The 25681-nt window shown below is 42.4% G+C and overlaps 1 protein-coding gene across 5 annotated transcripts in view; it reads right to left on the bottom strand.

Moving 5' to 3' along the window:
- ELOVL7 (ELOVL fatty acid elongase 7) overlaps positions 1-25681 on the bottom strand; it is a 116159-nt gene that overhangs the window by 20073 nt on the left and 70405 nt on the right. For all 5 annotated transcript variants that reach the window (XM_030193161.1, XM_030193160.1, XM_030193162.1 and 2 more), the window contains 3 exons: positions 24235-24315; positions 22901-22957; positions 1597-1702 (listed from right to left, as the gene is read on the bottom strand). In XM_030193161.1, coding sequence (XP_030049021.1) covers positions 1597-1702; positions 22901-22957; positions 24235-24315 — 244 coding nt within the window. The remainder of the gene's footprint in view (positions 1-1596; positions 1703-22900; positions 22958-24234; positions 24316-25681) is intronic.

Below are 25681 nucleotides of genomic sequence, written 5' to 3' on the forward strand. Positions count from 1 at the left end.
CTATCTATCTTTCTCCCATCCAGCACTGCCCCTCCCCATTCTATGCAGTATTTCCCCTCTCTTTCTCTCTCCAGCCCATACAGCATTGCCTGTCTCTCACCCTCTGGCATGCAGCACTGCCCCTGTCTCTCTTCTCCACCCCCTCCAAACATTCAGAATTGCCCCCCTCACCACCCTCCTATGTCTCTTGCTCTCCAGCACATCCAGCATTCCCCTTTCCCCATCCAGAATTGCACTCTCCCCCCTCCCCCCCAATCTAGCATTGCATTCTTTCTCCCCTCCTTTCCAGTCTTGCCTATTTCTCTCTCCTTCCCCCTTCATGCTTTGCCACCATACAGCACAATATCTCTCTCGTTGCACCTCACCGGGTCCCTGCTAACAAACAAGGCAGAGGCGTATGATCACGGCTCTCTGCCTGCTGCTACTGCTTTCTGTGCTGGCCCCGAAGTTTACGTCAAAGGGGGTGAGGCTGCACAGGAAGCAGTAGCAGCAGGCACAGAGCAGTGGTCCCGCCCCTCTGCCTTGCTTATTTATTAGCACGGACCCGGCAAGGTGAATTGGAAGTTACATGAAAGGAGAGGGCAAGAGAAACAAGGTAAGACAGGATGGGAGAGACAGTGGGTCCGGGAAAGGTTGCGGTTGGGTAGATTTAGCCTCCCCAAGCCTCTTATACGGGACACCTATGTAAAGAACAGAAAGTAACCCAGAATGTAAAAACATTCCACAGGTGCCATGTTTCCCCCCTCCCTACATCAGCTATCATCATAAGCTAATTAAATGTTTTTTAAGGCCTGTGTTAAATTTTGAAAACACTGTCTTGATTCTAAGGTATTAGGACAGTGAAGTCCACAGAGCCAATGCTAAATAATAGAATCCAGATTACAGGTACAATCCAACTGTGCCCTATCTATTTTACTCTTGTGAATATAGGGTTCCCCCCTGGCATATAAGGTGTCAAACAGATCAGACAAGTATGTTGGTAGGCCAGTATGGAACACATTGAGGAGCATTTTTGATATGACATCCAAGTCTGAATTGAAACATTTTGCTGAAAACGTCTCAAAAAAAAGGTCTAGCTCACAGCCATAATCTAACCAGAAAATCATTAGTGTGGCTTTATAAAAGGAGCCCTTAATGATCTTATGCGACCGTTAGTGTAGTGTAGTCTTGAAAAATAATGTGCTACAAGTGGACAGAGAAGGAAAACTAGAACACCTGGCTTTCCTATTAAATACAATATAGGAGTTAGAAACTAAGGGGTATGTTTACTAAGGTGTGTTAGCGTTTTTAACGCGCCTGTAAATTTAAAGTGCGTTAAACGCTAACACGCCTATACATTTCTATGGGCATGTTAGTGTTTAACGTGCGTAAACCATTTGTGCGCGTTAACATGCGCATAGCGCCACTTAGTAAATATAGGCGTAAGAGGGTAAGATTAGTCCTAGTTTGTCACACACAGTGAACAACAAAATAAAACACACCATCATGGGCTCAGATGCCTTTTCCCACCCCCTTCCCTATGTCCAAAGTTTATCACTTAGGTTTAGAAGACTCCAGTAGTATATATTATTGAATTCTAACTTTCAATTTGACTACCTGCAGCAAACTTGACTCCAAACCACCAAGTCCATGCCATAATGGAGTGATGGCACACATGCAGGAATGTAATCTGGCTGTTTTTCTTACGTAGAACAAAAAATATCTAGAAAAAAAAACAAAAAAAAAACCACACACACACATTAAAAACATTTTACATTACATAGTACCATACATTTTTTTCCAAGTGTACATGCATACCATTATTTGTTTTTCTAGATACTGAAAGTCTTTCATTTCTAATCATTTGGTTTGATCATCAACTTTGGCTAAGGATAGCTTTCAAAATAACTAATTGAATTAGGAATTACCATACTGGGTCAGACCAAAGTACAATCTAGCCCAGTATCCTGCTTCCAACAGTGGACAATCCAGGCTACAAGTATGTGTCAGAATCCCCCCCCCCCCCCCCCCCATCACGGAAAAAAAAGTGCCATGATTTCTCAAAACCTATGTATCCTATACATTGCTTGCTGAGATCTGACAGAGGATAAATTCTGTAAAATTTAGCAATGTAATATAGTCCTGCAGTTGTCTTGCTTTGTTGTATGAGGTGAAGTGGTACTGTGGGAGGTTAATCAGGAAAAAAAGGAAAAGGAACACGCATTTAAACTGGTGCAATACACAGATCTCCTCTGCAGGCAGAAGAAATACATAGAGATTTAAATTAAAGATACTAAATAAACAAAATCACCATAAGCAGGGAACATGCTATTACTAGGTAAGTTCAATTTGCTTCTCAAACTTTGTATGGCCTCCACCTCATTTTAATGAGGGAAATGACAATCAGTTACAGCATCTCTTCCTGGGTTGAAGACATGACTTTTTTTTTTTTTTTGCAGAGAAATGGAAAATGATGGCAGTTAAAAGACCAAATGCCCTATCAGTCTTCCCATCCATGCCAACTATTAATCTCTGTTATCATTTCCTCTCACTTAGAAATCCTCTGTACTTCCCCTATGCTTTCTTGAATTCAGATACAATTTCTTGTCTCCACCAATTCCACAGGGAAGCCACTGCATCCACAACCCTTTCTGCAAAGCAGTATTTCATAGATTACTCTAGGATATAACCTGTGACCATTATCTTATGTTCCTGGTTCCAGAACTTCCTTTCAGTTGAACGAGGCCCACCTCCTGTGCATTTATGCAAAAGAGGTATTTAAATGTCTATCACATCTCCCCTCCTTCCAAAGCGTACATATTGAGATTATTAAGTTGATCCCCATATACTTCTTGGCAGAACCACTAACCATTTTAGCAGCTGCCCTCTGGATGGATTCTATCCCGTTTATATCTTTTTGAAGGTGCAGTCTCTAGATTGGTACACATTACTCTAAATGGGGTGTCATCAAAGACTTATACAGATATCACTTTTCTGCTGGCTATTCCTCTCTGTGCACCCAAGCATCTTTTTGGCTTTTACATCATTTTTTTCTACTTGTTTGGCCATGTTAAGATCAGACATAAGAACATAAGAATAGCCATACTGGGTCAGACCAATGCTCCATCTAACCCAGTATCCTGTTTTCCAAACAGTGGCCAAGCCAGGTCACAAGTACCTGGCAGAAACCCAAATCATGGCAACAGTCCATACTACAAATCCCAGGGCAAGCAGTTGCGTCCCATGTCTGTCTCAATAGCAGACTATTGACTTTTCCTCCAGGAATTTGTCTAAACCTTTTTTTAAGCCCAGATACGCTAACTGCTGTTACCACATCCTCCGGCAAAGAGTTCCAGAGCTTAACTATTTGTTGAGTGAAAAAATATTTCCTCCTATTTGTTTTAAAAGTATTTCCATGTAACTTCCTCGAGTGTCCCCTAGTCTTTGTACTTTTGGAACGAGTAAAAAAAAATCGATTTACTTTTACTCGTTCAACAGCATTCAGGATTTTGTAGACCTCAATCATATCTCACCTCATCCGTCTGTTTTCCAGGCTGAAGAGCCTTTTCTCATCCCCTTTAACATTTTGGTCGCTCTTCTTTGAACCTTTTCTAATTGCGCTATATCTTTTATGAGATATGGCAACCAGAACTGAATGCAGTACTCAAGGTGTGGTCGCACCAAGGAGCGAAACAGAGGCATTATAGTATTTTTGGTCTTATTCACCATCCCTTTCCTAATAATTAATAATTCTTAGCATCCTGTTTGCTCTTTTGGCTGCTGCCACACATTCAACAGAAGATTTCAGTGTATTATATACGACAATACCTAAATTTTTTTCTTGAGTGCTGACCCCCCTCCCCCTCAAGTTGGACCCTAGCATCAGGTAAATATGATTCAGATTATTCTTTCAAATGTGCATCACCTTGCATTTATCCACATTAAATTTCATCTGCCATTTGGATGCCCAGTCTTCCTGCAATATTTCACAATCAGCACGTGTTTTAACAACCTTGAATAGTTTTGTGTCATCTGCAAATTTAATCACCTCACTCGACCTTCTGATTTCCATATCATTTATAAATGTTAAATAGCACCAGTCCCAGAACTGATCCCTGCGGCACTCCACTGTTCACCCTCCTCCATTGAGAAAAATGACCATTTAATCCTACCCTCTGTTGTCTGTCCAATAACCAATTCCCAATCCACACCAGAACCTTGCCTCCTATCTCATGACTCTTTGATTTTCTTAGGAGTCTCTCATGAGGAACTTGATCATCAGCTTTCTGAAAATCTAGATGCACTACAACTGGCTCACCTTTATCCACATGCTTGTTCACACCTTGAAAGAAATGAAGCAAATTGGTGAGGCAAGACCTCCCTTGGCTGAACCCATGCTCTTTCCCATTAAACTATGTTTGTCAATGGGTTCTGTAATTGTATTCTTTATAATAGTTTACAGTAGGAAGGGTTAACCCAGTATACCTTGTTCACTAAGCAGTACAACATGGATTTACATTGAGGCTGTGAGAGGGAGGGGCCAGCATGGGCTGACAAGAATGCTGACAGGAAGAGGTGAGGAAGGACAGATGGACTGGGCAGACCAGGGAGAGTCTCAGACTGCCTCACAGTTACCTGTTCCTGAAGAAGAAGAAGAAATGGAGGTGGCTACAAACTGAATTGAACCAGAAAGTCAGTGCTTAACTGCCTGGAGGAATTCTTTATTCACACTGTCCCAGTGGTGGTACCTGGTGTTTGCTAATTGCCGGTAGGAGGGTAGAAGGACAAGACTCAGCTATAGAGAGACTGGATCTGTCAGAAAGTGTGTGAGAAGCTATTACTTACTTGAAGATTCCCAGTGAACTTTAACTGGCAGTTTCTGTCTTTTCTTTTTTTTTTGCTTTTATCTCCTGTGCTAGACAGAACTGTGCTCGCCGGAAGAAGGTTTAAACTTCCCCTGAGTTTCCCTGTGCAGCTGAACAGAAAGATTGAGAGGAACCGATTACTAAAGGAACTTTACCTGATGAGGGAGGGATGAAGAGCACTCTTCCCCATTTCTTTTGAGTGTTTTGTGAACTGTGCAACAAACAAGCATTGTGGATTACAGAAGGTTTGTTTCTACTGAAGAGTTCATTGGGGAGAAGGTGTTGTCTGCTCCAAGGACATACATCACGGCTAGGTAATCGGAACTGTGATGAACACTGGCTTTGTTTGAACTTTCTTTTGCCTTTTCTTTTTACTAAGAGAAATATCCTGATGAGGAGGACAGGAATCCTGGACTGGAATCTGGATAGCAGTATTTTTTTTTTTTTAATTTTGTGTTTGCTGAGGCCTGCTGTTCCAGCTCTCCCAAGGAAAAAGAAAGACCCTAATAAGACTTCAATGAGGCGCCATGACCAAGTGATATTTATTAACAGACCAAAAAACAATAATAAAAATTTTCTAAAACCAATAAAATACTACTACTACTAAACATTTCTAAAGCGCTACCAGGGTTACGCAGCGCTGTACAATCTAACAAAGAAGGACAGTCCCTGCTCAAAGGAGCTTACAATCTAAAGGACAAAAAAGTGCAATCAAATTGGGGGCAGTCTAGATTTCCTGGATAGAGGTACAATGGTTAGGTGCCGAAAGCGACGTTGAAGAGGTGGGCTTTGAGCAAGGATTTGAAGATGGGCAGGGAGGGGACTTGGCATATGGGCTCAGGAAGTTTATTCCAAGCATAGGGTGAGGCGAGGCAGAAAGGGTGGAGCCTGGAGTTGGCGGTGGTGGAGAAGGGTACTGAGAGGAGGGATTTGTCCTGTGAGCGGAGGTTACGGGTAGGAGCGTAAGGGGAGATTGCCTGATTCAATTTCATAAGTACATAAGTAATGCCACACTGGGAAAAGACCAAGGGTCCATTGAGCCCAGCATCCTATCCACGACAGCGGCCAATCCATAAAGAAAATGGTTTGCAATACACATAAAAATGTTACCAGACTAGATAAACGCCTGCAACAGGAGTCATAAGGTCTAGCCAAAACTGTGTCTAACTTGTGTATAGACATATATCATCAATTAATCGGAATGTATTTAGATCTGCAATCACTTCAAAGGTTAACAAACAGTCAAGCTGAGTTGAGTCTCGGGTGAACAAACATGTTGATAAAGGTGAGCCAGTGGATATTGTATATCTGGATTTTGAAAAGGCATTTGAAAAAGCATCTCATGAAAGACTCCAGATTAAATTGTAGAATCGCAACTACACCTCAAATACTGTATGCAATTCTGATCACCGCATCTCAAAAAAAGCTATAGAGGAATTAGAAAAGGTACAGAGAAGGGCGACAACAATAATAAAGGGGGTGGGATGAATTCCCTATGAGGGAAGGTTAAAGCAGCTAGGGCTCTCTCTCCTCTTCAATCTGTTCAAAATTCTGCTGCACAACTAACATTCCGCCAGTGTCATTATGCTCATATTAGCCCTCTCCTCAAGTCACTTCACTGGCTTCCTATCCATTTCCGCATACAGTTCAAACTCCTCTTATTGACCTATAAGTGCATTCACTCTGCAGCTTGAGATGGGAGTAACTAGTGAGGTAATTAAATTTGCAGATGACACAAAATTATCCAGGGTCGTCTCGTCGCGGGAGGAGTGTGAAAAATTACAAGAAGACCTCATAAGACTGGGGGATTGGGCGTCCAAATGGCCGATGAAGTTCAACGTTGACAAGTACAAAGTGATGCATGTGGGAAGGAGGAACTCGAATTACAGCTAACAGCTATGTTATGCAAGGTTCCGCGTTAGGAGTTACGGACCGAGAAAGGGATCTGGGAGTCATCGTGGATAGGACGTTGAAATCTTCAGCTCAATGTGCTGCAGCGGCTAAAAAGGCGAACAGAATGTTGAGTATTATTAGAAAAGGGATGGAAACCAAGCATGAGGATGTTATAATGCCGTTATATTGCTCCATGGTGCGACTGCACCTGGAGTATTGTGTTCAGTTCTGGTCGCCTCATCTCAAAAAAGATATAAAGGAATTGGAGAAGGTGCAGAGATGGGCGACAAAAATGATAAAAGGGATGGGACGACTACCCTATGAGGAGAGGTTAAGATGGCTAGGACTCTTTAGCCTGGAGAGAAGGCGGCTGAGAGGTGATATGATAGAGGTTTACAAAATAATGAGCGGGATAGAGCGGACAGATGTGAAGCATTTGTTTACGCTTTCTAACAATAATAGAACCAGGGGACACAAGATGAAATTAGAATGTGGTAGGTTTAAAACAAATCGGAGAAAGTTTTTCTTTACTCAGCGCGTAGTTAGACTCTGGAACTCATTGCCGGAGAAGGTAGTGACGGCAGCTGGCCTTGCTGAGTTTAAAGGGGGGTCTGGACAGATTTCTGAAGGAAAAGTCCATTGATCGTTATTAAATTTTGGGTTTTTTGCCAGGTTCTTGGGGCCTGGATTGGCCGCTGTCAGAGACAGAGTGCTGGGCTTGATGGACCTTTGGTCTTTTCCCAGCGTGGCAGTGCTTATGTGCTTATATATGTACCTCTCCACTCATCTCTCCCTACATTCCTCCCCGGGAACTCCGTTCACTGGGTAAATCTCTCTTATCTGCACCCTTCTCCTCCACTGCTAACTCTAGACTCTGTTCCTTTTATCTTGCTGCACCATATGCCTGGAATAGACTTCCTCAGCCAGTACGTCAAACTCCATCTCTGGCCATCTTCAAATCTAAGCTAAAAGCCCACCTTTTTGATGCTGCTTTTAACTCCTAACCCTTATTCACTTGTTCAGAACCCTTATTTTATCATCCTCACTTTAATATTCCCTTATCTCTTGTTTGTCCTGTTTGTCTGTCCTAATTAAATTGTAAGCTCTGTCGAGCAGGGACTGTCTCTTCATGTTCAAGTGTACAGCGCTACGTACGTCTAGTAGCGCTTTAGAAATGATAAGTAGTAGTAGTAGGGCTCTTCAGCTTTGAGAAAAGATGACTGAGGGGAGATATGATAGAGGTCTATAAAATAATGAGTGGAGTGCAACAGGTAGACATGAATCGCTAGTTTACTCTTTCCAAAAATACTAGGACTTGGGGCAATGAAGCTGCAAAGTAGTAAATTTACAACAAAATCAGAGAAAATATTTCTTCACTCAACGTGTAATTAAACTCTGGAATTCACTGCCAGAGAATGTGGTAAAAGCAGTTAGCTTAGCAGGGGTTTAAAAAAGATTTGGGTAACTTCCTACAAAAAGTCCATAAGCCATTATTAAGATGGACTTGGGGAAAATCCACTGCTTATTTCTAGGATAAACAGCATAAGATGTATTGTACTGTTTTGGGATCTTACCAGGTACTTGTAGCCTGGATTGGCCACTGTTATAAACATAAGAACATAAGCATGCCATTCTGGGACAGACCAAACAAAGGTCCATCAAGCCCAGCATCCTGTTTCTGTTTTCTGCAAATCTTTTTCTATATGTAATTGAATTAGGCAATCTGTTGAACCAAGGGATAAAGGGAACAGACATGGTATGGGGAGATGCCAGGCTACAAGGTGGAGGGTACAAAACAAAAGGAAAGAGGGATGAGATGCTGGCCTACAAAGGCAGAAAGATGTTGGGAATGGTGAAACCATTGGGAAAAAATCATGGGGGGGATAGCAAAGAGATTTGTGAAAGGAGAATAATAAATACAGAGGACAGAAATGTGGTAATGGAGAATAAATTAAAGAGAGAAAAGAAAAGGAGACTGGAGAAGCAGCGAAACAGAAAATGGAAGTGCTAGGTGGTGAAAGAAGAAGGGTGAGAATAAGAGTGAAGTTTGAGTGGACAGAGGCAGAAAAGGAGCAAACGGGTGAGGTCAATATGTCTGAGATAGGTGTAGTAAGGGGAATGGAACAAGTCAAGAGAGAAATGACAAAAGACAGCAGTTAGAAGAAGACAGACAGGAAAACAAACTGGGACAAAAAATGGAAAGATGAAACATCCTGACAAAAAAGTGTTTTTTTAATTTTGACTTTATTAAGTGGAATATGTTGGCTATGAAAAAGGGTATCACAAACGCAATGCACTTCTGTTTTTATTTCTCCGGTTTTGCAGTATATGCCAAGTTTGATTTCTCAGGGTTCCCAGTTCAATTTTTGTCTTCATATTTAATAATCTGTGATACCTTGTTCTATAGTCAGTGAGGGTGTGTGTTTTGCTGTGACTGAGGTGCAGTATTCTGTTTCCATGCAGTTTCTGTGTAGAGATCTGTAGCAGTCCCACTTTTTCTGTTGTACCTATAAGCCAAGTGTATTGGTGTTTTGGGGACCATTGTAATATTTGTAGTGCTGCCTATTCATAGGATTCTTGCTGTTGTATGACATGTTTCTTACATGTATGTTGAAGTAAGATTTTTTTCAGATTTTGTATTATTTCACAGCATGACTGTAATAGAGAAATTGATGTTGCTATTGCTCAGATGACATTAGAATCGGAATAGTTCTTGTCGGGGGCTTCCATAGAAAAATATCTTAGTTCTGATCTGCATGTGTCATTGGAGGATGTTGAATTTTTGTGAATACTGAGCAAGTTTATACTTAATTCATAAGAACTGCTATACTTTGTCAGACCGAATGTCTGGGAGGTTCATGTATGCTGTGTATCACATTATTGGGCCCGTTTACTAAGCCGTGGTAAGCCCACCGTGGGCTTACCACGCGCCAAACAGGAATTATCGTCGGCTACTTCAGCAGCCCAGCGGTAGTTCCCACCCCCCAGTGTGCGCCATTTCCAGTGCCAGTGGTAATTGGCCAGTGCCGTGCACTACCTGGTTGCTGCCAGATTAGCGCAGGAGCCCTTACTGAAATGCTCTCCCCTAAAATGGCTGTGTGGTAAGTGGTTCACTTATCGCATGGCCAGTTCTTTAAAAAGAGAAAAGGAAAAAAAAAAGTCGGCCCTTTACCCACTGCTGTAAAAGGGGGCCTCAGCACACATCAAAACACGCTGATGCTAGTACAGGTCCCCTTTAACCACAGCTTAGTAAAAGGGCCCCTATATGAGCATTGTCCATGTGGTATGTCCCAACTGAAAAAAAAGTTGAGATCTATTGCCCTAGAGCTTCACAACATTTAGAAAACAAACGTGCATCTCTTTCCAAATTAATACCCCAGATGCACTGCTTGAGAGCTAGTAAGTGAGGTTTTCTATCTCACGTTTTGGAATGGGCCACTCTTGGAATCTGCTTGAAAAGGGGTTAGAATCAGGATTAAGCCAAGAAACTATTGTGTTACAGAAAGGGTGATGGATGCTTGAAACAATCCCTCAGTGGAGGTGGTGGAGACCATGATTGTATCTGAATTCAGTAAGGAGTGGGACAACAACAGATGATCTTTGAGGAAGAAGGGATTGTAGAGCTCATTAGTTGGTATGGATGGGCAGACTTGCTTGGCAATACAGTTTTTATCTGCCATCATTTTTCTACATTTCTAGAACTGTGTGCAAAAAAAGACTGCATACCAGGGGCATAGGCAGACCTGATATTTTTGGGAGAGGGGCAGAGTTGACAAGGGGGGGGGGGGCAACTAGGCATATAGATGTAATTAAGGCATTATTTAGGAGTATGCCAAGCACTAGAGTGCACTTGATAATGGATTCCTAAGCAAACAGTCTGACCTGGATCAACATAAACTACATGTACACATATGGAAACCTTGGAAACACTGACATTTTAAAATGAAGTTGCATTATCCCCATAACTTAAACTTTGCCATTATAGGAGACTTGAGTCTGGTCAACCTCTCAACGTACATTGCAGTATCTTGAAAAATAATTACTGCAGTGGCACATATCCCTTAACTTTGCTTTATTATAGCAAATATTATTAAACTGTATTAATAAAAGAAAGTCTTGTTGTCCCTTCCTCTGGTTCTACTGCTTTCTCTTTCTGGAGTTCCTGACAGTGTTCCTTCCACTCCTTGGTTATATAATCATGCACCCAATGGTTATATAATCCCTTCAAGATAGCCAGTTAATCGTTTAAGTTATTAGTGGAACATAAACCACAGAGGCATGGTATGATCGTATCTTCAATATGGTAATACTAGAACCCAGCTAAGGAACAGTTTATTTTGAGTTGGTCTTTATGGGGCTTACACATGAAAATACAGTGAAACAGAATAATAGAATTCAGTTACATCATGGAAGCAAGTAGATGGATAAGTCTGAAAGATTTAACAAAGCTGAGATTAGCATACATACCCAAATGGGCATTTAAAAGACTGTCCTTTAATGATACCGCATGCTCAAAAATCTTTGCCATATGTATAGAAATGCACACACCAGAACAGTAAACAGCAGTTTCTATATCCAAAACTTTTTCTCAATTCCATCTTCCAACATTCTAGACAGCCAATGTACAGATCAGTTGGACCCAAAGCAGTCCAAAACAAGTAAAGTCAGAAACAACACAGTTTATACCAAATTGCTCAACCACCCTTAGGATTCACCTTTCAGTTTAAAAAGCAAAACCATGTGGTGTAAAGGACTGGATAAACAAATTAAAACAAAGTTTAAAGCAAATGCCCTTAATATGTAATACTTGGTAGCAATAATGAAACAGTGACTGAATATTCACATAGCAAGCAGCCTGAGCCAATAGATTTATTTTCCCATTGAACACAATTAACTTTATATGAACTTGGCAGTTAATAGTGTGCTGAACTGGCCAATGTTGGCACATTTAGACTGACTGGACAGTTCGGCAAGAAAAAAAACCCTTCCCTCATTGAAATACCTTTTCTGTGAAATAGTAATAATAAAAAAGGGCACATGCATTTTTATAATATACCACGGCAATCCACAAAACAAATGGAGCAAGTTCCCACATGCCATCTTTTTCTTTTGATGTAGGCACAGGAAGAAAAAAAAAAGTTGTCAAATGCTCAACCTAATTAATGATTTTTTTTAAACTGTACTTATAAATAGTAAGTCTGATTGTTAAGCACCTGATACTCATGCCTGTTTTGGTGGCCCTTTACTAGGTGAAAACATCAGAATACAGTGAGTCCCTATAACCAGCTCCTCCAAATGACACAATGATTACGATTTAGAAATAATTACTACTCTAACCAATGAAACCAGTACTTCCTCTGTGTACATCCATATGCTGCAAAAGCCGGCATGTTGAAAAATATAAGCAAATCAAATAAAAATGCCACCAACAATAAAGAACGACAACATGGACAGAGATGCTCATACATTTGCTTGCTTTGTTTAGGTAATGGGCATGATGAGTGCACGGAGGAAAGGAAAAGGAAGACTAACCTCATGGGCTTCAGCCGTCTCAATCTAATCGGCGTGGTCAGCTCTCTCCTACTCGCTCCCTTAGTTCCAGATCCCAGCACTGCTGCCTTTTTCATGTTCCAGGCCACTGGCAGCGTGAGTGAGGTAAGCACACTGCCTTCGGCTCTCCCTCTGTTGCAGCGTCCCGGAAAGGAAATTGCAGTGCTGCAAGGGAGTAGGAGAGAGCTGACCAAGGTGGTTAGATTGAGAACAGGAGACGACATGACGGCTGAAGCAGGGAGCAGGAGTGCCCAAAACCCAGGCAGTTGACTGGCCACCAAGTTGGGGGAGCCTGAGGCTTCAGTGGGAGGGCCTTGTCCCCCAGTAGCTACACCACTGCTGCATACATATATCTAAGGGCAGGGGAAAAAAAAGTGGCGGAAGACCAGGGCTTAATTTCTAGGCGAGTAGCCTGGAATCAAGTTCTGACATTTCTTTTCACAAACTGGCGTGGAAGGGGTGTTCTGCTCCAGTTCCTCCCTTTCAGGCAGCCTACAGGGACGGAGTAGAGGGAAGGCTGGAGTAGATCACAGTGCAGTCACTACTCTCCAATCTAGCTCTTCTTCCGTTATGCCTGCCTAGACTTCCCACCCTGTCCCTGACTCCACAGTTCCACTTCCTTTTTGTCTGCAAATTAAACCCCGAGGAAGATATTTCTTGGAATAAAAATGCTTGCATTCTCAGCTGAAACACTTAGTTGTAGATATCGGCACCTGTACATTTGGAATATAGGTAGGAGTAGAAGCTCTGCCTCATCTCCCAAATTTAAAGGTGTCCTCGTCATTCTCCATGTTTTTCTCTCTAAGACTTGGTTCATCTGATAATACGCACAACTGGAAAAGTAGTGGAAAAACACCATGTGTGCCGCATATATTAGGAGGTCATTACAAATGTAGAGCCATAAAATAAAAGATAGCCACTTTTTTTTCCCTTGGCATACAAATATAATACAAAACCCTTTTTTGTGATCTAACGTTCATATATTTGGTGATTTTATTCTGCTCATGAATTTTGCATAATAAAACCTAAAACAATTCCCATCTGAAAGTCATGAGGGTGAGCAAAATGACAAAGCTTGTGGTTTCAGGTCTGTTCCGGGAAGACAGTATGCACATACCATGACATTTAATAGTCTGAGCAGATATGGCCAGCGCTGCATAATCAGTATCATAACTGCCCCTGCTCTGTGTGACTGGCGTTTCTAATATAGTGAAACCCACACATAGCTAATTCTTTAAGATTATATCTGGGGGGGGGGGGGGGGGTGTAACAAATGGCATGACAGAATTGTGTTTTAGTCCATTTTTGGGTGTCTCTTATGAGAAGTTCTTAATCACATTCCCCAGTAACTTGTCATAAACTTTTTCAACATTTAATCATAAGTTTATAAAAATGAATAAAAATAAACATTAATACTCATTTTATTGATCATACACACACTTGTTCTCACACCTTCACTCTTACTCCACTCATACCTCCAAGCCCACTGCACAGTGAAATTGTCTGAACCAACTCTCTTGTAACAGAAAGCAAAAAAAAATATATAGCTGTTCAACTAGCTTAAGGTTTTCATGACACTGATGTCTTCAATACATATCTTGTATATTGTGCTAATGAAAACATCCACTATAGACCTTTTTGTTCGGTCATATGTCCTCCGAAATGCTGCAGTTGCTCTAATAGTTCCCTTCAAATGTCCTATGGAGAGCTACCGCAAGTCAATTGTAATCTCTTATAATGGGTCATTTTGCACCACTTACGACCTCTGAAATGCTGCAATCGCTCTAAATACTTCCTTCTAGTGTCCTCCGGAGAGCTGCCGCTGCTACCACCTCTCCTCTACAATCTTATCTTCGCTAAACTGTACAATGTTTTCTTCACCACTATGTCCACCAATTACTCTGTGCTCCTGTGGCTTGGTTACAACCGGAAAGGAATGCCACAGGAGCACAGAGTAATCGGTGGACACAGTGGTGAAGAAAAAAGTGTTGGAAGAAAACATTGTACAGTTCAGTGAAGATAACATTGTAGAGGAGAGGTGGTAGCAGCGGCAGCTCTCCGGAGGACACTAGAAGGAAGTATTTAGAGCGATTGCAGCATTTCAGAGGTCGTAAGTGGTGCAAAACGACCCATTATAAGGGATTACAATTGACTTGCGGTAGCTCTTCATAGGACATTTGAAGGAACTGTTAGAGCAATTGCAGCATTTCAGAGGACATATGACCGAACAAAAGGGTTTATACTGGACATTTTCATTGGCACAATATACAAGATATGTATTGAAGACATCAGTGTCATGAAAATCTTAAGGTAGTTGAACAGCTATATTTTTTGCTTTCTGTTACAAGAGAGTTGGTTCGGACAATTTCACTGTGCAGTGGGCTTGGAGGTATGAGTGGAGTACGAGTGAAGGTGTGAGGACAAGTGTGTGTATGATCAATAAAATAAGTATTAATGTTAAGTTTATAAAAATGAATAAAAATAATGGATTAAACGTTGAAAAAGTTTATGACAAGTTACTGGGGAATGTGATTAAGAAAAGTAACTAATTGAAGAAGTTTCTCACGTGGGGAAGTGTTCTGAGAAGTTCTGAGAGAAGAGGACATTTCTCTGGTAAGTGAACACTATTTTGCTTTGTGCTTTTGGGGTTTAAAGGAGGAATTGTAGGTTAGTGATAGGCAAAATAAAAATATAAAAAAGCAAATTTTATCAACTAATCTCCATAGTCTTTTCCCCTTAGTTTTAAAAACTTTGTACACAGCATTAACAGATAGAATCTAACAGGCACTGCAGGATCTAGTTTAGTCTTCCCACCCACCCCTAGGACAACTCTTCATTTACAGTCAGTTATTGTACTTAGGGTAACAAGCAAGGTGTTTTTACAGAGTTTTAAATACATTTCATTAACATCTAAGAAGGAAACGCTAAATAAATCATACAATATACTATATAAACTAAAAAGACATTTTTATATTAGGCTAATATCCTAAATACTGTAGCAAGTTTTAAATTATTGAAAAACTCAAAAACACTAAGATGGCGTCAGCAGTCCAGCAGCGAGAGGGGTGCTATCCAATCTTTTGCATTGAGTGTCACATGTATGATTGTCTCCCAGTTGGTGAGATATCATATGTGTGTGCCCGACACAAAGAGCTCCTCCTAGGACTCAGAGAACGTGTCTGTTCTCTTGAGGCTAGAGTAGCAGACTTGGTGGAGCTGAGGGAGACAGAGAGGTACATAGAGGAGACATACAGGGATGTTGTAGAAAAGTCCCACCTCCAGTCTTTTAGCCCCTGTGCTACCTTGGAGGACGGAGGTCTCCACCAGAAGTAGGAAGTACTCTTGTAGCCAGGACCTGCCCACCGGGGGATGTACTATCCTCTCGCATCGAGGATATGTCTCCAAGTGCTGCCCAGGAGGGAAGGGTTAGGTCAGCTGTTGTAGTTGGTGATTCGATCATTAAGCATATAGATAGCTGGATGGCTGGTGGACGTGAAGATCGCCTGGTGACTTGCCTGCCTGATGCGAAGCGTCACCTAGATAGGATTTTAGATAGTTCTGGGGAGGAGTCGGCTGTATTGGTACATGTGGGTACCAATGACATAGGAAAATGTGGGAGAGAGGTTCTGGAAGCCAAATTTAGACTTTTAGGTAGAAAGCTCAAATCCAGAACCTCTAGGGTAGCATTTTCTGAAATGCTACCCATTCCACGCGCAGGGCCCAAGAGACAGGCAGAGTGCCAGAGTATCAATGCGTAGATGAGACGATGATGCAGGGAGGAGGGTTTTAGATTTGTTAGGAACTGGGCAACATTCATGGGAAGGGGGAGCCTATTCCGAAAGGATGGGCTCCACCTTAACCAGGGTGGGACCAGGCTGCTGGCATCGGTTTTTAAAAAGGAGATAGAGCATCTTTTAAACTAGAAACGGGGGGAAAGGCAGACAGTCGCTCAAAAGCGCATGGTTCAGGATAAGGTATCTTTCAAAGATATCACCAAAACAGGAAAGATGGGGTATCCTGATAGTGAGGTTGCAAAAGAAACCGTAGTAGATTAGGTGTCCTTAAATAAAAATAAAAAACAGACAAAAGATTGCAACTTAATACTGTCAAGTACTGAGCATGATGTAAATAGGAACAAACATAGTTTGAAATGTCTATATGCGAATGCCAGGAGCCTAAGAAATAAGATGGGAGAGTTAGAACATCTAATATAATAAAGCTCAAGCTCACCCCCAGTTCTGAAGCTCACTGAAGCTCAAGTGTGGCAGGGAAACAGTGAAGCCCTGTAGTGTTGTCAGCACCACTCACTCTCACTCATACACCCACCCTCAGCCACGCCCCTTCCGGACATAATTCGCGAGCCCAACATTCTAATGAAGCCACTCCAGCTCCATCGACTTCCGTGAAGGGTTCGTGGTGGTGAAGCCTCTCCACTGAGCATCTGTCCATCTCTGTCAGTCACGCCCTCGAGTCTAACGTCATGACGTCCACGGACCAAACATTACGTCAACGGTGGAGCAACGATCAAACAAAGAAACGGTACGGGAAGGGAGCACTAAGGTAACACGCCAGCGCCTCTCTCCCCCCCCCCCCCCACCCAAGGATGCACCTTCCCCTCTCCACCCGCCGCCAACTGCTCTCTCCCTCCCCTCTCCCAAGTCACTGCTCGACCCCCTCCCCGTCACCCACCGTCCACCACGAAATGCCCAATGGACCCCCGCCCTCCTACTCGACTCCCCGGTGCTCCCGACGCTGCCATCCTCTGCCCTCCGCAAAACAGCTGATCACCGACGCTGCCGTCCTCCGCCCTCCCGACCCTACCGTACATACACCTGCCGACACTGCCACGATCCCCAAGCTGCCACCCTCCACAAAACAAACCAACGGAATGCCGGATGACCAGGAAGTAAACGTGCTCTGTGCTAGCAGGCCGGGGGAGGAGTCGTGAATAACGGCGATCAAGTGCCACGGAGGGGTGCAGGACCACTACGAAGTGGGGAGAGAGGCAGAGAGGGGGGAGGCCCCTTGGCAGCCAGGCAAGCACTACAAGGTGGGCAGAGAGGCAGAAGGGGGGGAGGCCCCTTGGCAGCCAGGCAAGCACTATGAGGTGGGCAGAGAGGCAGAAGGGGGGGAGGCCCCTTGGCAGCCAGGCAAGCACTATGAGGTGGGCAGAGAGGCAGAAGGGGGGGAGGCCCCTTGGCAGCCAGGCAAGCACTATGAGGTGGGCAGAGAGGCAGAGGAGGGGAGGCCCCCAGGCAGGCAGGCATGCAGGGAAACATCAGTGCTAGCAGGCAGGGAATGGTGCAGGAGGAGTAGGAGGTGGGGAGACAGGCAGAGGGATGGAAGCCCCTTGGCAGGCAGGCTGCCAGGCACGCAGGCACTGGCACGCACTCTCATTCCCCCACACACACACCCACTCTCTCTCTCTCTCACAAACACACTGTCTCTCACAAACACTCACACACACTAACTCTGTCTGTCACAAACACACACTTGCATCTGGCAGGCAGAGAAGAGGGAGGGAAGGGGGCCACCTTGGGGGACGGGGCACCCTAGCACACACTCTCATTCCCACATACTCACACTCTCTCTTTCTCTCTCTCACAAACACACACACTTGCTACCACCTGTTTCATCACACACACTCTCACACACAAACATTGACACACTCTTTCTCTCTCTCTCATTCTCTCTGACACACACACACTCCATCTCTCGCACACACTCTTTCTCAAACATACACTCTGAGGAAAACCTTGCTAGCGCCCGTTTCATTTCTCACAGAAACGGGCCTTTTTTACTAGTATTGCACTAAATGAAAAATTAGACATAATAGGCATCTCTGAGACCTGATGGAAGGAGGATAACCAGTGGGACACTGTCGTACCGGGGTACAAATTATATCGTAGTGATAGGGTGGATCGAATTGGTGGAGGAGTAGCATTGTATATTAACGAAAGCCTTGAATCAAATAGATTGAAAATTCTGCAGGAAACAAAACACTTCTTTGAATCAGTGTGGATTGAAATTCCATGTGTAAAGGAGAAAAGAATAGTGATAGGAGTGTACTACCGTCCGCCTGGCCAGGATGAACAGACGGATGCAGAAATGTTAAAGGAAATTAGGGATGCAAACAAACTGGGCAACACAATAATAATGGGTGGTTTCAATTACAGTACACAGTTGGAACCAGTAGAATATAATAACCACAATATTCAAAAAAATTCTACAATCATGAACCATGAGTGTTCCAGGGTGAATATGGACCTTGTTGAAAGGAAGTGGAGAAAAAAAGACCTCAGTGAAAACCAGTCCTGCCTCTTATTAAAGGACACGCCTTTTGGATGAAGAGGAGACCTCTTTAATCATCAGTCTTCAAAAAAACTCCACATTCTTTACTTTCATCTTAAATGTGCCAATACACCCTTCCAAACACTCATAGGGGCAGACACTGTAATTAAATGCTGTCAAGTCAAAAACTCCACTACTTATCTTGGATGGTGGACAGACGTGGATTTCTTCCACAAATCAGTGCGATTTCTTCATTCTCATTTTGCACCATTCTTCCGTTCTCCTTTACTCCCGACAGGGTAGCCCTGTTTTGCCACAATCCGGCTGCATCAGGGGAAGTACTCTTAGTAAACCACCACCCAGAGCTCAACTCGCCTACAAAGTGTCCTCTGGCACTTTATGATATGGGAGGGTACGGAACCTCAGTTAATGCAATTTGTTGAAAGTTTAAATGGATGTCACGAGACTATCAAATTTGAAGCCAAACATAGCAGCACTGGCTTAGCGTTCCTAGATATATGGATTGAAGCACATGATGGTCAACTGGACACGTCTATTTTTACTAAGCCTACGGACAGAAACACGACTTTACAATATGACAGCATGCATCCAGACCATTGTAGAACAACATACCCTTTGCACAATTTTTGAGATATAGAAAAATTTGTTCCTCAAAAGAAAAGTATCAACATCATGCCAACAATTTGGAAAAGAAGTTAAGTCGTGGCTATCCTAGAAAATTGGTAGCCACAGCTAGAATGTGAAAACATGATAACAGCTAATGAATTTGTGGATTGGAACACAGGAAGTGTATATACATTGCGGGCTAGGACGGATTGTACATCGAAGAATGTTATTTATGTTATTAAGTGCCCGTGTGGATTGAATTATGTGGGACAAACGTCGCGGATGCTTAAGACAAGACTGATCGAGCATAGACATTGTATTCAGTCAAAGAAGATATATGAACCCATGGTAGCACATTCCATGGAGAAACAGCATGATTTTTCAGTGTTGAAATGCATCGTGATTGAACAAGTTTATGTCACGGAAAGAAGAGGGGACATTAGAGGCATATTAAGAAGAAAAGAGCAAAGATGGATCTTCACGTTGCAATCTGTAATGCCGAAGGGCTTAAATGTTTCCATCGAATGGAAAGCCTTTCTGTGAGGTTACGTCATTTTGACGGGGTGATGTCACACGTGGAGTATTTAAACTTGGTAACTGGGAGAAGACGCCGGCCGCCATTTTGTTGTAGATGCCAGAGAACACTTTGTAGGCGAGTTGAGCTCTGGGTGGTGTTTATTAAGAGTACTTTCCCCTGATGCAGCTGGATTGTGGCAAAACAGGGCTTCCCTGTCGGGAGTAAAGGAGAACGGAAGAATGGTGCGAAATGAGAATGAAGAAGTCGCACTAATTTGTGGAAGAAATCCACGTCTGTCCACCATCCAAGATAAGTAGTGGAGTTTTTGACTTGACAGCATTTACAGTGTCTGCCCCTATGAGTGTTTGGAAGGGTGTGTTGGCACATTTAAGATGAAAGTAAAGAATGTGGAGTTTTTTTTGAAGACTGATGATTAAAGAGGTCTCCTCTTCATCCAAAAGACGTGTCCTTTAATAAGAGGCAGGACTGGTTTTCACTGAGGTCTTTTTTTTCCACTTCCTTTCAACAAGGTCCATATTCACCCTGGAACACTCGTGGTTCATGATTGTAGAATTGTTTTTCAATAGTGTGATTTCAATTACCCCGAATATTGAAAATGTAACATTGGGGCATGCTAGGGAGGTAAAATTCCTTGATGAAATCAAGGACAGCTTTATGGAGCAGCTGGTATAGGAGCCGACGAGAGAAGGAAAAATTCTAGACCTAGTCCTTAGTGGAGCGCATGATCTGGTGCTGGGGCTGCTTGATAACAGTGATCATAATATGATCGGATTTGATATTAGCTTTGAAGTATACACAGGAAATCAAATACGTTAGCATTTAACTTTAAAAAAGGAGACTATGATAAAATGAGATGAACAGTGAAAAAAAAAAAAAACTTAGGAGCAGCTGCGAGGGTCAAAAATTTACATCAGGCGTGGATGCTGGTCAAAAACACCATCCTGGAAGCCCAGGCCAAACATTCTGCGTATTAAAAAAGGAGAACAGAAGACCAAACGACAGCTGGCGTGGTTAAAAAGTGAGGTGAAGGAAGTTATTAGAGCTAAAAGAAAATCCTTCAGAAAGTGGAAGGAACCGACTGAAAATAATAAGAAACAGCATAAGGAATGTCAAGTCAATTGCATAAGGAAGGCTAAGAGGGACTTCGAAAAAAAGATTGCGTTAGAAGCCAAAACACATAGTAAAAAGTTTTTTAGGTATATTAAAAGCAGGAAGCCGGCAAAAGAATCGGCTGGACCGCTAGATGACCGAGGAGTAAAAAGGGGCGATCAGGGAAGACAAAGATGTAGCGGAGAGATTAAATGAATTCTTTGCTTCGGTCTTCACCGAGGAAGATTTAGGTGGGATACTAGTGCCAGAAATGGTATTCGAAGCTGAGTCAAAGAAACTTAATGAATTCTCTGTAAACCTAGAGGATGTAATGGGGCAGTTCTACAAACTGAAGAGTAGCAAATCTCCTGGACAGGATGGTATTCATCCCAGAGTACTGATAGAACTGAAAAATGAACTTGCGGAGTTATTGTTAGTAATATGTAATTTATCCTTAAAATCGAGCATGGTACTGGAAGATTGGAGGGTGGCCAATGTAACTCCGATTTTTTAAAAAGGTTCCAGAGGAGATCCGGGAAATTATAGACCGGTGAGTATGACGTCGGTGCCGGGCAAAACGGTAGAGACTATTATAAAGAACAAAATTACAGAGCATATTCAAAAGCATGGATTAATGAGACAGTCAACATGGATTTAGTGAAGGGAAATCTTGCCTCACCAATCTACTACATTCTTTGAACGGGTGAACAAACATGTGGATAAAGGGGAGCCGGTTGATATTGTGTATCTGGATTTTCAGAAGGCGTTTGACAGAGTACCTCATGAAAGACTCCAGAGGAAATTGGAGAGTCATGGGATAGGAGGTAGTGTTCTACTGTGGCTTAAAAACTAGTTAAAAGATAGAAAACAGCGAGTAGGGTTCAATGGTCAGTATTCTCAATGGAGAAGGGTAGATAGTGGGGTTCCCTAGAGGTCTGTGCTGGGACCACTGCTTTTTAATATATTTATAAATGATCTAGAGATGGAATTAACTAGTGAGGTAATTAAATTTGCTGATGATACAAAGTTGTTCAAAGTCGTTAAATGTGGGAGGATTGTGAAAAATTACAAGAGGACCTTACGAGACTGGGAGACTGGGCGTCTAAATAGCAGACGACGTTTAATGTGAGCAAGTGCAAAGTGATGCATGTGGGAAAGAGGAACCTGAATTATAGCTACGTCATGCAAGATTCCACGTTAGGAGTCAAGGACCAAGAAAGGTTTCTAGGTGTCGTCGTTGATGATACGTTGAAACCTTCTGCTCAGTGTGCTGCTGCGGCTAAGAAATCAAATAGAATGTTAGGTATTATTAGGAAAGGAATGGAAAACAAAAATGAGGACGTTATAATGCTTTTGTATCACACCATGGTGCGACAGCACCTCGAATATTGGGTTCAATTCTGGTCGCCGTATCTCAAAAAAGATACAGTGGAATTAGAAAAGGTGAAGAGAAGGGCGACGAAAATGATAAAGGGGATGGGACGACTTCCCTATGAGGAAAGGCTAAAGCAGCTACGGCTCTTTAGCTTGGAGAAAATGCACCTGAGGGGAGATATGATAGAGGTCTATAAAATAATGAGTGGAGTGGAACAGGTAGAAGTGAAGAGTGTTTACGCTTTCCAAAAATACTAGGACTAGGGGGCATGCGATGAAGCTACAATGTAGTAAATTTAAAAAGAATCAGAAAAAGTATTTCTTCACTCAACATGTAATTAAACTCTGAAATTTGTTGCCAGAATGTGGTAAAGGCGGTTAGCTTAGCGGAGTTTAAAAAAGATTTGGACAGCTTCCTAAAGAAAAAGTCCATAGGCCATTATTAAATGGACTTGGGGAGGATCCCCTATTTCTGGGATTAGCAATATAAAATGTTTTGTACTTTTTTGGGATCTTGCCAGGTATTTGTGACCTGGATTGGCCACTGTTGGAAACAGGATGCTGGGCTTGATGGACCTTTGGTCTTTCCCAGTATGGCAATACTTATGTACGTATGCTATATTATTGATGTAAACAAGCTACAGATTTTTTTTAACAGATGATATACCAAAGAAATAAATATCCAAGTACTTACAGTGTCTAATAATTCAATAAACTTTGAGAAGTAAAAAAGCCAGCAGGTCCAAGCCATCTAAAAGGAGGAAAAAACACATTGAAATATTACTTCTTCATTCTACAGAAACCTTTTGTTTAGAAATCCATATGAGTTGGACAGAGAGAGCCCTGGTCTAATCTCTGCATCAGGTCTTCTGCTCCACAAGTACTCTAGGAATGTAGCAGAGGTAGAAATTCATTGTCCCAGAATCCTTCCCACCTTCTCCTTCCCCTTCCACCACTGTGGAGGAGTGGGAAGGAGTCAATTATTCAAGAGACTGATACCTAATAGCCAGAGTCAGGGACCAGGACTTCAGGGTTCCAAAAGGCACCACTTTTCCAATGACAATAATAGGGGGCCCTTTCACTAAGCTGCGGTAAAAAGGGCCCTGCACTAGCAGCAGCGGCCATTTTTGCTACACACTAGGGCCCCCCTTTTACCACAGCAGGCAAAAAGGCCAAAAAAAAAGGAAATGGCCATGCAATAAGTTCGCACTTGCCGTGCGGCCATTTTAAGGCAGAGCACTTACCACCAACCCATTGAGGTGGCGGTAAGGGTTCCCGTGTTACCCCAGTGCTGCCCAATTACTGCCAGGTAACTGCCTGTGGTATTTTAATTTTAGCAAAAGGGCCCCTAGGTATACTATGGAAGGGAGTAGAAATGATTTTTTTTTTTAATGGGGAGGAAAAAGTCCACATGTACAACTAGAGGTTTGAGTCCAGAATTCCAGCCCTTGTTGTAATTGAACTACAGTATGAAGGGAGCAGGAGAAAACTGCCAGGTGTGTGTGTGTGTGTGTAGAGGGGGGGGGGGGGGTGTACTGCAAATGAGCTCTACATTTTTAATTAAGTGATTAAGTTCAATTTAAAAAATTTTTTAAAAACACACACACCCCTCCAATTCTTAACAAAAAATAATTACTTGTTATTCTGTCAATTTTTAAAAATATATATTAGAGGAAAAAGCAGTGGCAGAAGGTACATATTCAGAGCTCGATAGCATAACAATCTTTCCTAGAGATATGGTACACTTCTCATGAATGAAGATCTAAGTATATTTTTTGTTCCTAGGCGTAAAAGTGTGAGAGGAAAAAAAAACACTTATTTGAAACACAAAAGCTCTAAAAACGATAAAACCAGGATGCCTGAAATGACCTTGCCATTTTTTTTTTACCTGTAATGATGCTCTTGTCACTGATTAATGCACTCACATTAAGTGTACTAGAGGTGAAGCACATCCATGATCTAAAGCATTAGCAGGAAGGACATGTAATCAATCTAGCATGAAAATTTAGCATCAGCGAAATTACTTACTCTCACAGCTTGAGGTGACCTGGAGTAGTCGACAATGTCACATTGGAATGAATAGCCAGTGGCCCAGCCCGACATAAGGAACTTGAAGGATCAAGAAAAAACAAGCCACATCAATCAGCGCTTTAGGATGGCTGAATAAGTGTGTCAATGATTACAAAAGCATGGAATTAATTTAATTCTCAATTTTTTTTCATTAAAAAAAAAAAGATCCTATTTTGATTTTGAAATCTATGCAGATCTTTGCAAATTTACACACACGTTTTTCTTTCAAAATGTTATTTCTAAACAGCAAATGGTAAAAACTAGATCTTTTGAGTGCAGAGTCTAAATATCAAAGATTTTTAGTATATTGGAGCGCCTTTAATTGGGCCAGATAAAGGTATAAAGAGAGCTCTGTGATTTTATCAATGTGGTCAGGTCCAGCCTTACCACTAGGTGGACTAGGCATCTGCCTAAGGAGGCAGAATTAAGGAGCCCCGGTGGGGGGGGGGGGGGCACAGCACATTTGCTAGTGCATCAGGAAAGCAGCACTAAGTTGCTGCGAGTGTGGCATGGGGCCTTTCAGTACAGATCTGCACTCAACACCTGCTGCATCCAGTCCCCCCTCAAACAGGAAGTTTGGGCCTAGACAGATGTAGGGAGATGGGAAAGGAGGGAGATTCTGGACATGGGGGAGAGAAGTGAAGGTAGGAAAGGAGACTGGACTGGGGGGGGGGGGGGGGGGAGTGACTAGATGAAGTTTCAGCCACTACTTGGCTGAAGGTTTTCTTAGAGCATCAGATACCCTTGGTTCAGCCCTGTAACATGACTTCAAAACCTCAATTTTAAAAACATTCATGTTAGCCCAATAAAGAGATAACAGCCTGCAAAAAATTCAGGGGTTGACATTTAAAGCATTTCAAGCAGGTAAGACAGGCTCCTGCCCAGTTAAATAATGCGGGGTCGGCCCAGGAGTCACTATTCAGCAACACTTTATTGGATTGTGCCACAGCACTTGCTGGTTAGTGCTGAGGCTATCGAGGAGTGGTATCAAGTATTATATGGGTACCAGTGATATTCAGTGCCCACATAGCTAACTGGGTATATTGGACTACACAAAAGGCAGGCTAAACTTTGACCAGTTAAATACTTGGGTGCAAACTGAATATTGGCTGTACCGACAAAACTCCTGGACACCACCAAACAGGAGAAGGAATATTGACCTGTCAATTTTCAATGTCAATATGAATGCTGCTGCTGAAGAAAATTAATGGGTCAATATCCAGATGGCAGTAGTCTGCATTTCTTTAAATGTCGACAGATACGAACTAAGACTGTATATTTGTCAATATCTACTATGTGCCACTTCCTCTATCATATGAACATAAGGAAAGCTATCCTGACTGAGATCAAGGTCCATCAACCTCAGCATCATATTTCAGGCAATGGTTAATCTAGATCATAAACT

The sequence above is a fragment of the Microcaecilia unicolor genome, chromosome 2 (assembly GCF_901765095.1).
Source record: "Microcaecilia unicolor chromosome 2, aMicUni1.1, whole genome shotgun sequence".
NCBI lineage: Eukaryota > Metazoa > Chordata > Amphibia > Gymnophiona > Siphonopidae > Microcaecilia > Microcaecilia unicolor.